This window comes from Sturnus vulgaris, chromosome 13, assembly GCF_052056855.1.
Source record: "Sturnus vulgaris isolate bStuVul1 chromosome 13, bStuVul1.hap1, whole genome shotgun sequence".
NCBI lineage: Eukaryota > Metazoa > Chordata > Aves > Passeriformes > Sturnidae > Sturnus > Sturnus vulgaris.
Window position 1 is genome coordinate 6,822,139 of NC_142255.1, and position 13,356 is coordinate 6,835,494.

General features: G+C 40.2%; 1 protein-coding gene across 1 annotated transcript in view; it reads left to right on the plus strand.

Moving 5' to 3' along the window:
• Nucleotides 1–435: 435 nt before the first annotated feature.
• ADAM10 (ADAM metallopeptidase domain 10) overlaps nt 436–13,356 on the plus strand; it is a 39,528-nt gene continuing 26,607 nt past the window's right edge. Inside the window, exons 1-2 of the mRNA XM_014874010.2 lie at nt 436–638; nt 8,564–8,714. Of these exons, the coding sequence (XP_014729496.1) occupies nt 584–638; nt 8,564–8,714 (206 nt within the window). The 5' untranslated portion in view covers nt 436–583. The remainder of the gene's footprint in view (nt 639–8,563; nt 8,715–13,356) is intronic.

Below are 13,356 nucleotides of genomic sequence, written 5' to 3' on the forward strand. Positions count from 1 at the left end.
TAAAACTCTGAAAGTAAGTAAATTATTTGTGCAAGGAAAAAATGTGTATCTGGTTAGGGGATGAAGGAAACCAGAGCAAAACTCTAGAAGTAAATTAGTGTTCTGCAAGGAAACGCCATGTATCCGGTAAGGGGACAAAGGCCAGCATCCCGCACGGTGTGTGCGCCCTTCGGTGCTGTGACGGCTCCCGAGCCGCGGCCCCGGGCGCGCCGGAAGCGGGAGAGGCCCCGCCCCTCGCGGGGCCCCGCCCCTCGCACCGGGCCCCGCCCCCCCTGCGCGCGCGGCGGGGCGGGCCCGCGCGCTCTGGGCGTGTCCCGCGGCCCGGTCCCGCCCCGCCGGCGGCGTCTAGCGCGCACGCGGGCGGAGGGAGCGGCGGCGCGTGGAGCGGAGGGAGAGGGGGCAGCGCTGCCGGGAGAGCCGGCGATCCGCGGCCGTTCCGTGGGCGGGAACAGTCCTCCGGAGCGGCGGGGGACAAAGCGGAGGGAGGCGCCCAGCTCGCCCCTCCCCATCCCGCCCGGCGCCGGTCTGGGGCGGATGTGCCGTGGGTAGGCGGCGGCGGCGGCGGGGCCTGCGCCCGGCGGAGATGGATCTGGCGGGGACGATAATCCTGCTGTGCTCCTGCGCGGCAGGCGCTGGAGGTGAGGAGCCGCCCGGCCTCGCGGGGCCCTGGTTTGGGGCCGTCTCCCTTCCTCTCTCCCTCTTTCTTCCCTTTCTCTCTCTCTCCGCCGTCTCCGGTGCTCGGGGCCGGGGGCGGCGGGCCCCGCTCTCCGGGGCGCCCCGGCGCCAGGGCCGCGGCTGGGCCGCCAGCCGGGCTCCCCGTTCCGCCTGCTGCTTCAGCCCGCCCGGGCCTCTTCCCCACCGCCCGGGGCCGGTCTGGCGCCCCCGCCCCTTGCCCGGGACTTTCCCCGCCGGGGACCTGGTCAGTTGCCCTCCGCTTTTCTTCCCCTCGGGTCCTTTTCTCCGCGCTCGGCTGTGCTTGTTTTCCGTTCCCGGCTCCGCTCCCGTCCCTCAGGACTTCCCGGCTCCCTTCTCTCGCCCTCGCGGCCGCTTCCCTCTCCCCGAAACCAGGAAGGACGGGCAGGTGGAAAGTTTAGCTTAAGGAAATAAAAGACGAACCCGAGTTCTTCCCGTGACTTTCTGGAGGGTCTCCCCTCTCGCAGGCCGGGGCAAAACTCGTTTGTGTTTATGGGGATGTGTAACTGTATTGGTTCCCGTTAGGAGTTGTTTTTCGGCATTAGGAGCTGGGCAGTTTCTCCACTGTGCCTGGTAATGTTTAATTGCTCAAGTCATGGCAGGGAAAGTAGTTTCGCCTTTGGACAGAAGAAAGGGTTTCGGGAAGGGTGGACTTGGGAGGGTGTTTCTAGAGAACTGTGGGTGGAACAACTGATAAAGACTTATTTCCTCTATTTCATTTGGCACCTCTCTGGTTTATCTGGGCTCTGCCTCTGTGTGCATCAATATGTAGGTTTATTAACAAAGAAACTAGCACTAAATGCTGGTCTTTCACATATTCTCAAAAAGTAACATCAAACTAAGGGAAACTTCAATAGGTTGTACTTGTGGCTAGGCTGTGAGATAAAAAGCAGGGTGATATGCATGGTCAGAAGCCATCCTGTTGTTTATATGATTAGCAGTGGGATGCACAAAAGAATTTAGGTTTTTCTTTGTAAACTTTTGTAAGCTGTCGAGATATTTCAGACCTAAATGTTGGCATGCTTTCAAGGCCTCTTTGTTTTCTGAACTAAATGGTGCTGGCACAGAACTAACTCAAAATAATTCGTTAACCAGTTGTGAGGATTATTTTCACTGTTTAATTCCAGGCAGGCAGTTGTGCCTTAAAAATCGTAGTAAACTTGTTAAGTGCAGTCCTCTGGATGTATATAAGAAAGTTCGTGAAATGTGTTTCAGAAATTCCTGTTCATTTTTTTTCTTTGAGAAAAGAATGAGCGCCTTCAACATTTCTGGGCACTAGGAAGCACAGCTCACTAGCAGAAGTGCATGTCTTTGGTGTGTAGCAGTGCAGGTAAATCTTTAAAGAAAGATTAATAATGCTGGATAGAAGTCTGGTCATAATGCCAATTCACATCTCTAAAATATCCAGTAGAACCTTTTTAGTAGAAGTCTGAATGTAATTATGAAAGATTTGCCATAGTTGTATGTTAAATTAAAAATAGCCTTTTAAGTTTAGGAGGGTCTGTTTTACTTGTGTTCATATTTCTAGAGTTTTTTATAGATTGTAAATGTTTTTATTTATTGAAAAATAGGGTTCTTCATTTGTATTTTTCCTTCTAGGCAGGCATTAATATCTGTGTGGAAAGGGCAAGTTCATGATTCTTAAAGAAGTTACTGTGAGAACAGCTCAAACTGCAAAGAACTGAAAAGAACCCAACAATTTACATTTCATTTATGTGCAGTGCATCTGGCCTTGTTAATTGCACATTTGAAGCTAAGTTGAATTTATCTGTAAAGTTGTCTGGTTTAAAGCCACATAGGTATTTAATAGTAATAATTTTGGAAATTCCATTAATTTGCACTTTAAAATTAATTAGGGGTTTGTATGTGGAGTCTAAGACTGGAGTATTTTTACAGGATACCTGAGTTTGAACTCTTTCAGAATTATGCCAGGCTTTGTGCCTGTGTACTGTGCAGACACTCTACGTATTCTATTGTAGTAGCCTTTATATATAAAGGTATAGAATAACAGAACCAACTGTAACATTAGCTCACAGCTAACTATGAATCATAACATCAGCTTTAAAAAAATGATGCAGCATAATTTGGATAGTTTATTTTAGAAGGTTTAGTGAAATCTCTTTATTTTGTTTAAAAAAATATTCTGTTACAGTTTGTTATTCTTAAAATTATATGAAGGGAATGAAATCAAAAGCAACCAGTAGTGCTGCTACACTGGTGAAATGTACTGCAGTGTCTGTCTTGGGCTGCTTCTTAGCTTTTGGTAGGTTCTGTCTGTGTGGTTAAAGCAGACATGTTATTAGAAGTTTGGCCTAACAGGCCCAGAAACATTCTTGATCAGGTTCTGGCATTAGATCCTTCTAGTGTTCTCTTCTGCTTTCTTTCCTTCCACTGCATAAATATTACCTTCATAAAATCAGTAGTCCAGCAGGTCAATTTGAGTACTCTTTAAATAGTGTAAGAAGGAAAAGCCACACCATTTGTTTTGTTTTCTTTCTGATAGTCATTAAGGAAAGTTAGAAGTTAGCTTCTAGTATATGATGCCTACTTGAGATAGGGTATATGTACCTTGACTTGTAAGAATTCTTTTTTTAAAGTGAATCTCAGCATTCCCCAACTCCTCTGGAATTGCTTGGCTTAAGGGATCTGTTCACTCACTGGTGCTGTCATGAATTTTGATGTGTGTGAAGTGGTACTTAAGCTGGGTAATATTATTGGCAGCTTTTTGTAGCGTGCTTTGTTGCATGTGATGAAGATGCATGCAGGTATATTAATCAGTACTTAATTATCCATACATAATGATGCTCATAGAGGAATGGAAATAACTAATTTAACCTCTCCTTGTACCTAAGGGTCGTTTAAAAAAAAAGGAACGGGCAATAGCAAACACAAAGAACTGTTGAGACCTCTAACAAGCTTGGATTTTACAAGAGTGACCATGCTTTGGCTAGGCTGATCAAATGCTGAATATCACTGCAAATCTGTGATAAATAGTTTGTTGTCACTAGTATGACATGCTTTTTTTATGTTGCTAGGACTTCCAAATTGTATCTTAGTGTCTTGTGCTGCTGGATATTGAACTGCCTATTTCCCAGTGAGCACGGGAGAAATTCTGCTTTTTTTCTGGACGCATGGGGGAGTTGTGAGAAGGCATTTATGAGCTATCAGCATCTGAGCGATTTAGTTGTGTTCTTACTATAAATTGAGAGGAGCAGTAGCCTTCAGAAATATGGCAGCACTGAGCCTCCAGCATTTATTTGGAGTTTAAAACAAAAACATTATGGCTGGGACAGTGTCTAGTCAAGGCAGCAGTCAGATGGTTGTTTCAGAAATGCCTGTAGTGATGAAAAATAAAACCAGGTGTTTAGATGGTTGCATTGAAATACTGTTGCCCAAAAGCCTCAAACTGCAGTTTGTTTATACTTTTAAAAGATCCAAAGGTTTGCTTTTGCTGTATGGCAGAGTCACTGTACTGAGTTCCTGCTGTCTGGTGGTCCTGCCCTTCCACCTCTCCTCCTGGCATGAGAAGTCAATGCAAAGGAAAAAATTAATCAGTTCCTGCCAGATGTGTAACTAAAGTTGCTTCATTGAGCAAACCCAGGTCTGATGGGGAAGAAGAACTGGGACTTTCACAGGGTGGAGAGGAAGAGGGTCAATAAAAAGCAGATATCTGCTTGCACTGGTGTTGCTGTACTGTCTGACCATGCCCTAAATTGAGGCCTCAGTGAAGGGAAATGATCCTGACTTGACTTCTTGATTACATGTTTTTCTTTCACCCGAAACTCACTTGACCAGAAAAGAGAGAATATTTTTTCAGCTGAACCTAGTGCCAGTGCAAGGAAAGAATGGGAACAGAGTAGATGTAAAAGGGCAGCAGGGCCTGCCCTTCTGCTGGCAGTTTTGAAACACTAGACTGAATAAATTCTTCGGAGAAGTCCAGATCTGGAGGTATATGGCAGAATTTCGGGCTTGCTAAATCTGAATGCAGTGTACATTCTTCAATGTCCCATGTAAAGGGAGCTTTTTTGTAAGATAGATAAACTCTGTGTTGAAAACAACTTGAAGGAAAAGTTGCTTTGATTATCTTAATTAAAATTATAATAATAATTCTCTACAAGATGTTTATCACATGCTGGCATTTTAAATCTGCAAATTAGTGATGATGCTTGCAGTAATAAGACTTGTCTGGTGAGTTAGCTTGGCTTCTGAACAGTTTCTCATACTCTGTCAAGTGATATTCTGTGCTTTTTTTCACCCCACTAACAAACTTTGAGTTGTGCTTGAGCTATTTGCATTTGTCATGCAAGTCTTAATCTGAGTGGTTTTATGCAAACTTCATCTTTTAGAACAGAGCATGCTTGATTTATCCTCTTATGGAAAGTTAAATGTTATTCTCTTTTACAATGATGTGTATAGAATTAATATTCATATTAACATGGGTAAACTTTCATTACTGTTTATTGCTAGTAATTTTTTTTGTGCATGGAGCTAGCTTCCATAAAAATTTCCTTCCAGAATCTTCACAGACACTGAGATTAGTCTGACCAGCTGTAATTCTCCAGGCCCTCCTCCTTGAAGATAGGGATGACATTTGTCAGGAGCTCCCCTCTATAACAGTAACTTTTCAGAAGGGTGGTAGAAGTCTTGAAATGGTGTCAGCCAGACCCTTCAGCACTCCTGGGTGCATCCCATCTGATCCCGTGGACTTCTGTATATCCAGGTGGCTGAAATGTTCCCTTGCTGGTTTCATCTGCTGCAGGTTCTGCTTCTCTCCTGCAGATTGGGGAGGGTTTGTCTTGGGGGGGAGAAGCTCTTCGTGTTTTCCCTGGGGAAGGAACCAACCAGGGAATCATGTAGCACATACCACCAGCAACTGCTGCATGTGTTTGCTCACCTTGTGCCCGGAAGCTTACAGTGAAATCACATGGATGATCCAATTTAGCCTTTGCATAAGGCTGGCTCGAAGGTGAGAGTACATGCCTCAGACTCCATACTTGTCCAGTGGGATTTGTCTGTTCACAACAACAACTGTAGATGCTTCACAGCTCTCTAGGGATCCTGAAGAGTTGTGTATCCACACACAAAACATCTTTCACAGGGACTGCCACGCTGAGACGTTTGCCTAAATGCTCTGCTGATTCTGTTTAAAGTCCTTCCCTGTGAGAGTGAAGCTTCATTCCTGCAGGGAATTTGTCATAGGAAATGCCACATCTAGTTTAGCAAGTCTTTGAAAGACTATACTGCCAAGTTCAAAAGCCATCTCCTTGTCACTCTCTGATGTCTGTATCCTGAAGGGCTTCTGTCTCCTAGCTTAGTGTTTAGGTGAAGTGTATTGTTATTTTATTCCACCAGATTGCCTGGAAAGGCATCATGCTGTCTGTTTTGTTGATGGCAGCATGACACATGGAATTCATAGGACTGTTCCCATAAACTACATTTAGGTGTTTATGGTTTGGTGTTTCTTATTGCAGGTTTCCTGATTGTATCCTAATTGAAAATATCTTTGTCATGCAATCTTTGTTAAAAAAATCAAACTCCTAGTTTTTCACTTACAGACAATAACGGCAGCAGTTTGTAACAGAGGTTGGGATCTGGTATGTGCTATCGTAATGATTTCTTGGGGTGTGTCACTTCGAGATCCTGTGATAGACTAATTCCTTTTTGATGCAGTCTTCTAATTACAGAAACTGGAGCCAGCAGTTCTACCTGCCTCATGTACCTCAGTGAAGTTTTCTTTCCAGTTTAATGAACTTTTGCCTCAGAATCCTCTATAGATTCTTGTGTTACCAAGGTTGAACTACTAATTAAGCTACCTTTGTGAAGAAGATAATTCCTTTTGATAGGTAGCTGGTTTGATTAGGAGAGTGATCAGTTGCAGACTTTGAACACTGGAGCAATGTTGATGTTACAGAGGCTTTTGGAAGTGAAACTGTTCATTTTGAAGCCTTAAGTTCCTTCTTGCAGAAGCCATAATGCTCTAGATAGTGTGCAGCTGCTCTGCTTAAGCAAGAAGAGAGCAGCAGGAGTGTTTGTGTTGAGTGTTTGCTATGAGAGTACTTAAAACATAAGGAGTTCTTTTAAGTTTTAAAGAAAGGGAAAAGAAAGTCTTGTTTCTCTGTGTGATCATACCAAGTGTATGAATTTTTTTTGTGAAGAAAGATCTTTGCTTAAAACCCTCTGTTTTTCCTTAGCAGAGAGAACAGTTATAAAACTTCTAATGTTAGTAGTCTTTTGCTGACTGTCACAGTAGTTAGCACTTAAAAACTATTCTTTGTGACTCAGTTAAATGCTGTCTCTCATCTTTTCACGTGGTCATGAGACCTGGATAGAATGCCAAGTGTTGTTGGGTCTTCGTCACACTTCAAAACTTTTTTTCTGGGTGCCTGAAGCTGTTGAAAGTGTATCTTGCAATACTGAGAAGAAAAATGGTCTATAACAATTGAAGGAGTATATTATTAAAAGCTTTGTACCCCAGAAAATGTAAAGATTATTCTGAAGCACAGAAGTTTGCACATTCTGCAGTGTATTTACTCTCTAATTTTAATCAAATTCTTAAAGCAAGTTATTAATATAGTATTCTAGATTCAGGTTCATTTAACAATTAAAACTTGTAGTTTTTAGCCTATATCAGTTATTTTGAAGCTTGTTTTCTTCAATGTTGGCACCTCTGGGTTATACATCTGGAATTGGAAAGCATGTATCTGTAGTCAGGCATATGTCTATTGTGCACAGTCGCAGGCCAGTTTGGTTTATAGAAGTTCTTGGGTTATAGGAGCTTTCTGGAAAGCTGGATGAGAATGGCCATGTATTTTGAGACTAAGAATGAGAGGCAATTAGAATGAAGTTTTGTTATTGGACTGTATTTGCAGTTTACAATGAAGAGTCAACATTTGCAGAAGCCTGCAGTACTGTGAGGAAATTTGAATGTGATTTCTCTGCAGTATAGCATTAATTGAATTTTAAACAGAGCGATATCATCTTGTGCACATGACTGCTAAATGCAAGCAATGCATATGAAAGTACTAATTTACTTCATCTTTTTAGATATCTGAAGAGAAATACCACATATAGTCGCTGAGAACTCACATTACATAGGTTTGAAGTTAAATTGATTGAGATAATCATTCTTCTTGCATAATTCAGAGTTCTTCTGATTTTCTCCACAAGTTGTGTTTTGGGGTTTTTTTGGTGATTAGTGTCTGTTCCTCCATCAGGATAGGAGGGTCAAAATCTTCACCATTTTCTGCCATGAACTCATATTAACATGAGTCATAAATATTACCCTAGAAGGAATTGTGTGAAATAGACCGAACTGAATCTACATCTCTGGAGATACATTTTAATAAAACTTTTCCATGTGGTAGAACATTCCATGTGATACAAAATTTGTTTCTAGGTGGCATGATTTGCTCTTAATTTCCCTGGATATTTCACATGTAGAATACAAACATTGTGAGCAGATACTGTGGTGTCATGACTGCAGAGTGAAGTTGGAAGCACAACTTCAGGGAACCCAGAGAAAGGTTTTCAGCTGTTGCACTTCTTGTTTTGAATCAGGAGTGCCTGTCTGAAGCATTCCTATTGACAGTGATGTAGTTTGCATTGTGAGGTAGTTTTGGAGTAAATGAACTATACTTGTTTTGATTGAAATTCAAGTAGATGCTTTCCAAGGTCCATCTGATACACTTGTAGCTGCAGATTGTGTGTCCTGTCTGTGGGACTGGAGTAGAACGAGTCTGACATGCACAAAGGAGAAAAGTAAGTTAAAATGGATATAATGTGGAATTTGGGTCCCTGTTACCAACTGCTTTGCACCACAGGTCTGCCATGCATGGTAGTATGTTTATAACCTTACTCATCTGTTTTTCAGGCCAGTATGGAAATCCTCTAAATAAATATATTAGACACTATGAAGGATTGTCCTACGATGTGGATTTGTTACACCAAAAACACCAGCGTGCCAAAAGAGCAGTATCACACGAAGAGCAGTTCTTGCGCCTAGATTTTCATGCTCATGGAAGGTTAGTGAGATTTTAAAAGGTGTTTGCTTTTAATATTTTATTCATATGTGTTTTATTCGTAGTGAAATGTAAAGGATGAAATACAACGACCAAAATAACATTAGTTAGAATACACTATATTCCACTGTTTACAGTTTCTATGAAGTATTTTCTCATATCCAGTTTAGGATGAAATTTTTACTTGCAAGTACTTCTTCAAACATCTGATGGTAACTATTAATCCACTTTGAAGTTTAAATAATGGAATCATACCCGGAGCAGAATGGTAGTTGATTCTGAGTTTATAATGCAGTTTTGTTTTGAATATATTTTTGTTTGATTTTTTTCTCTGTAGTTTTTTTTTTCCCCAAGAATTGTGCTAAACTGCCGGATGACATTCAATTGAGAAAATGTAAGATTTCAAATTGCATTTGAAGCTACAAAATAGGCCAAAAAGTGTTCTGTGTGTGAAACAGGAATAAAGTTAAACAGGAATAAAGTTAAAATATTTGTGTCTGTATCTTAGTTTCTATGGCTCCCTCCTTTGCAGCACCACTCTCTTAATATATTTCAGGAATGTGTAATGCCCTTGTTTTTCTTGTTATTTCAGTTACAATTTAAGTATTTAGAGCTTGATAAATAATTGTTAGCCATGTAGAAGCAAAAGAAGTTTAACAGAGAAAATGTAAACCCGGGTCTCCTGAATCTGTTTGGGATATTGTTTTGAGTGTTTTGTTCTTGTGCCAATTTGTCATTTCTTCGGGAAATGAAGTGTTGTTCCTGAAGGTTTATGATGTAATGACTGAATTTCAGTGCATGCTCCCAGAAGGTCAGCATTAGGGTTGTATTTCTAAATGCTGTAGAACTACACCCCAAATCCTAAATTTGAAGTCCGGTCCTTAAAACCATGTTTTCAAGCGTGATTTTTATTCCAAGGAATTTTGTTGTTTAAAGAAGAGTCATAGTGCTGCTGTCGCTGCTGTAATTTCACTGGCAGTCTCTAGTTTTGCCTATTAAATTGTTCTAATAAACAAGACTGCAGAGTAGAATGCTTCAGAGACTTCTCACAGAGTAAACCTTGCTCCTTTTAAATCTCCAGCAAGGTTGCAAGGCAGTGAAGTTCAGTTTGAGCCTAATGCTGCCACTTGTAAGCTGCAGGCTGATGGATAATTTAAGCTCACTGAAGTGTGCACTGCTGCAGAGAGAAACAGGCCTAACCACATTCCCAGCATCATCCTTGTGCTAACACTGCTCAGGCTAAAGCCATGCAAGGAATAGCACCTGGGAACTAATCTGTCTAAAAATTACTTGGGGAAAAAACCAAAAAACAGTGTGACTTGAAGGAGTGATAGAAAAAAGGACAAGACCATTCTTTCTGGGAGCTGGCCATATTTCAGGCCACTTGAGCAGGTTCATCTTGTCATTAGTAAAATCCCATAATAATCTTCTGTAAGATAGAGCTGCTAGCTTAGCCTCTGAGTTCTCTTTGTGGTGTGAGGATGGGTTAAAAATCCTTATCCTGTAGTTGTACCTAGGATAATGAGGTCTAAAAAAAATTTCCTCTCTTACTTCACAGGGGAAGATCAGACTTTAGTCAATCAGGTTTATAAGTATTTTGATAATAGCTACTGTTACTCATGAAGAAAAATGTTGGTGTTTATATGTGGAATTGATCATAAAATCCCTATGGCTGAGGCACAAATCCAGCATTAACTGAGGAGGCTGATTGGAAACTGACTGTAAGGTCAAACCAATCCATAATTTAGGATTTGGGTAGTTTGCTGTGGCACACCTAATGCTTCCTGCCAAAGAGAGGGTAGTTGACAGGATGTAAATTTAGTCCAAAGTTACTGTTAATCAATTTGGATGTGTTCTTACAAAATATTTTCATTTTGCTTTAAATATGAATTAGGAAGGATCAAGTGAATTGGGTTTTACTTCAAAGTCTGTTTATTTGCTTTGAAGGTGTGTAGCAGTTTGGGAAGCTGTATAAATAGGATTGGCTTTTTGCAATTCCAGCTGGTTTATTGTGAATAACTAAGTGATTTATGTCATCACTGAGAAGGACAAAAGTAAAACCTTTCTATCAATATTTGAGTTACTTTGTCTGAAGGTAGAAAATAAAGCTTTTGCAAAACACTTATGATTTAGATACAAGCCATGGACTTTTAATGTGCTTTGGCATTTAAATACAAATGGTGAAACTTAAAGGCATTCAATCAGTTTGAGAATTGAGATTCTGACGACTTATACCTGATCTTTTTTGAATGGTCTCTTAGCAAATGGTCTGTTAGGGTTCCTCCAGGTGTAGTGGTTTATTGGCACACAGCTGTCCAACTTGCATTCCCTTAACTTCATAAATAAAGTAAACAGCTTCTACTTATGAGGACTGAAATGACAGTCTTGTATTTTGATTTGGATTCTGATTAAATGGCTGCATTTTGTAGCCAGCAAACAATGGAAAAGCTGTCCTAATATTTACTAGCATTCTCTGCTGGCAGCAGCAAGTGAAGCTGGGCCACAGTGGTTCTCAGGCTGTATCTCTGGGACCAGTTGGAACTTCTGAACTTCATCTTTTGGCGTGTGCCAAAGGAAGCACCTGCTGCTCATGTGACCACTCAAGATGGGAAAGTGACTTGACTGCTTATTTTTCAGTGAGGTTAATTGTTTTTTCTGTTCAGTGTAGAGGCAAATGTGCTTTAAGAAAAAAGAGTGCAGAACTAAGCAGCAGTGGTGAGAGGAAGGATGCAGTACCAGCCTTTTCAGTGGCAGTGCTGACATATGCCAGATAAGCATTAATCAAACTTACAGTTTCATTGTCCAGAAACTGACTGGCAGCTACCAGTATTTTAGGATTGTCTAAGTAGCATCTGTTCTTTTCAGCAGGCTGTTTGGATTTAAGAACTGTATAATAGTACCCTTCTGTTGAAAAAGGGAGAAATAAAAACGTAATTTAAATATTACATATTTATACCACATTAAAGCAGCCATTTAACTATGGGCTAATAGTTTAATAATGAAATAGATACTGAAATGATGCAATTAAACCCAAAGCTACCTTTTTTCACACAGTAATTCTACAAATGAATATATAATATGCCATCACTGAGAAACCTTCTCTGTTAAACTTTCATCTGAAAGTTAGATGCCACACAATAAACTGCTCAGAATAGAAATTTTTCAAAATCTTTGTTGCTTGGTAATATAAAATACAACTTGTTATGGTAAATGCAATGAACTAGACTGAACCAGCTGTACTCTTCAATGCTGAAATACTTAGTAGAACAATTAAAATTTGTGAAACTAAGCTACAAATCCTTATTCTTTTTTAATAATAAACCGTGTATTAGATTAATTGGCATTATTGCACCCAGGGGTGCAAAATGTGCTTATTTCTATAACACTTCAACTTGGAAGGAATATGAACGTTTGAAACCATCCTGGTTGTGTATCAGAGCTTTTCCACTTGCCAGTTCATATTGAGTGTTCTAGTGTGAGTTAATTTAAGGTGCCCTTTGAGTCCAGGGAAGGCTCACACAAAGTTAATGAATGCACAGTATTAATACCAGAAACTTGGTTAATATAAAGCAGTTTATGAACCCACCCCATCGAATCCCAAAATGCATGGATTGATTCAAAGAAAAACAATGCCTTGGCACTGACTTGAGATACAGTGAAGCATTTTAAATAGAGTAACTTCATTTTGCATGCCAGGGTAATGTCAGTAGTTTCAAAAAGGGAGTTGGGATATCACTTGAACTGGTGTTGGATTTTATACACGGTTTTCACCTGATCACAAAATGTGCACTTGCACTTGTTGGGTTACAGGACACAACTCTTCCCCTGCAGAGAAACTGGCAAGTTTTCTTACCTTTCTCAGTATAAATATTTGCAATATATTAATCAAAAAATATCTTGACCTGAATTCCTATCCACTGTAGAATGTCAGAAATATGCTGAATACTTAATAGTGATTTTGAGGACAGAGCTGAAAAAACTTGGATGATGTCTGATATTCTAACTGTACTCCTTTACCTAGTGAGAAAACCAGGAATTCCTGAGATGCTGATGCATTCAGAAGGGAAAAAGTATGTCTATGTATTGTTTAACTCTATTTTCAGTCAAATTTTATTTAATACATTACTAGTAACTTATGCTTTCTAATTCTTTGCTTGATCCTGTTAATTGTCCATCCACACCCACTTTCACTACTCTTAGATTAGTTAATGACTCTTGCTCGGGAAGGGTGCCCACACAGCTTGAGTGAACATTTGAATTTTCAAGTGGTACTTGAACACATGATAACACTTGCTGAGTATTAAATTAAGGATTAATTTCTTTTAGATGTTTTACAGTTTAGCTATATTTTTCTCTAGATTTTACCTCAAACTTTATTTTTTGAGAAATACTGGAAATTGTTCAGACATGTTTGTAGGGATGTATTGTCTGTACATGGTCCTTAAAGGAAAAACGTGGACCACAAAATTTCAGTTCTGAAGTTCTGAGGATTTTTAAAACATTTTGAATTCTTGATTCTATAGTAATTTGTAATCGTTCATATTGCACTCATTATTCAGAGCTGCTAAATGTGTTTAAACAAGATAATTGTTGGCCATATTTGAGTAGGTTATGAAGACAAAGGAGGATATCTGCAGAGAAATAA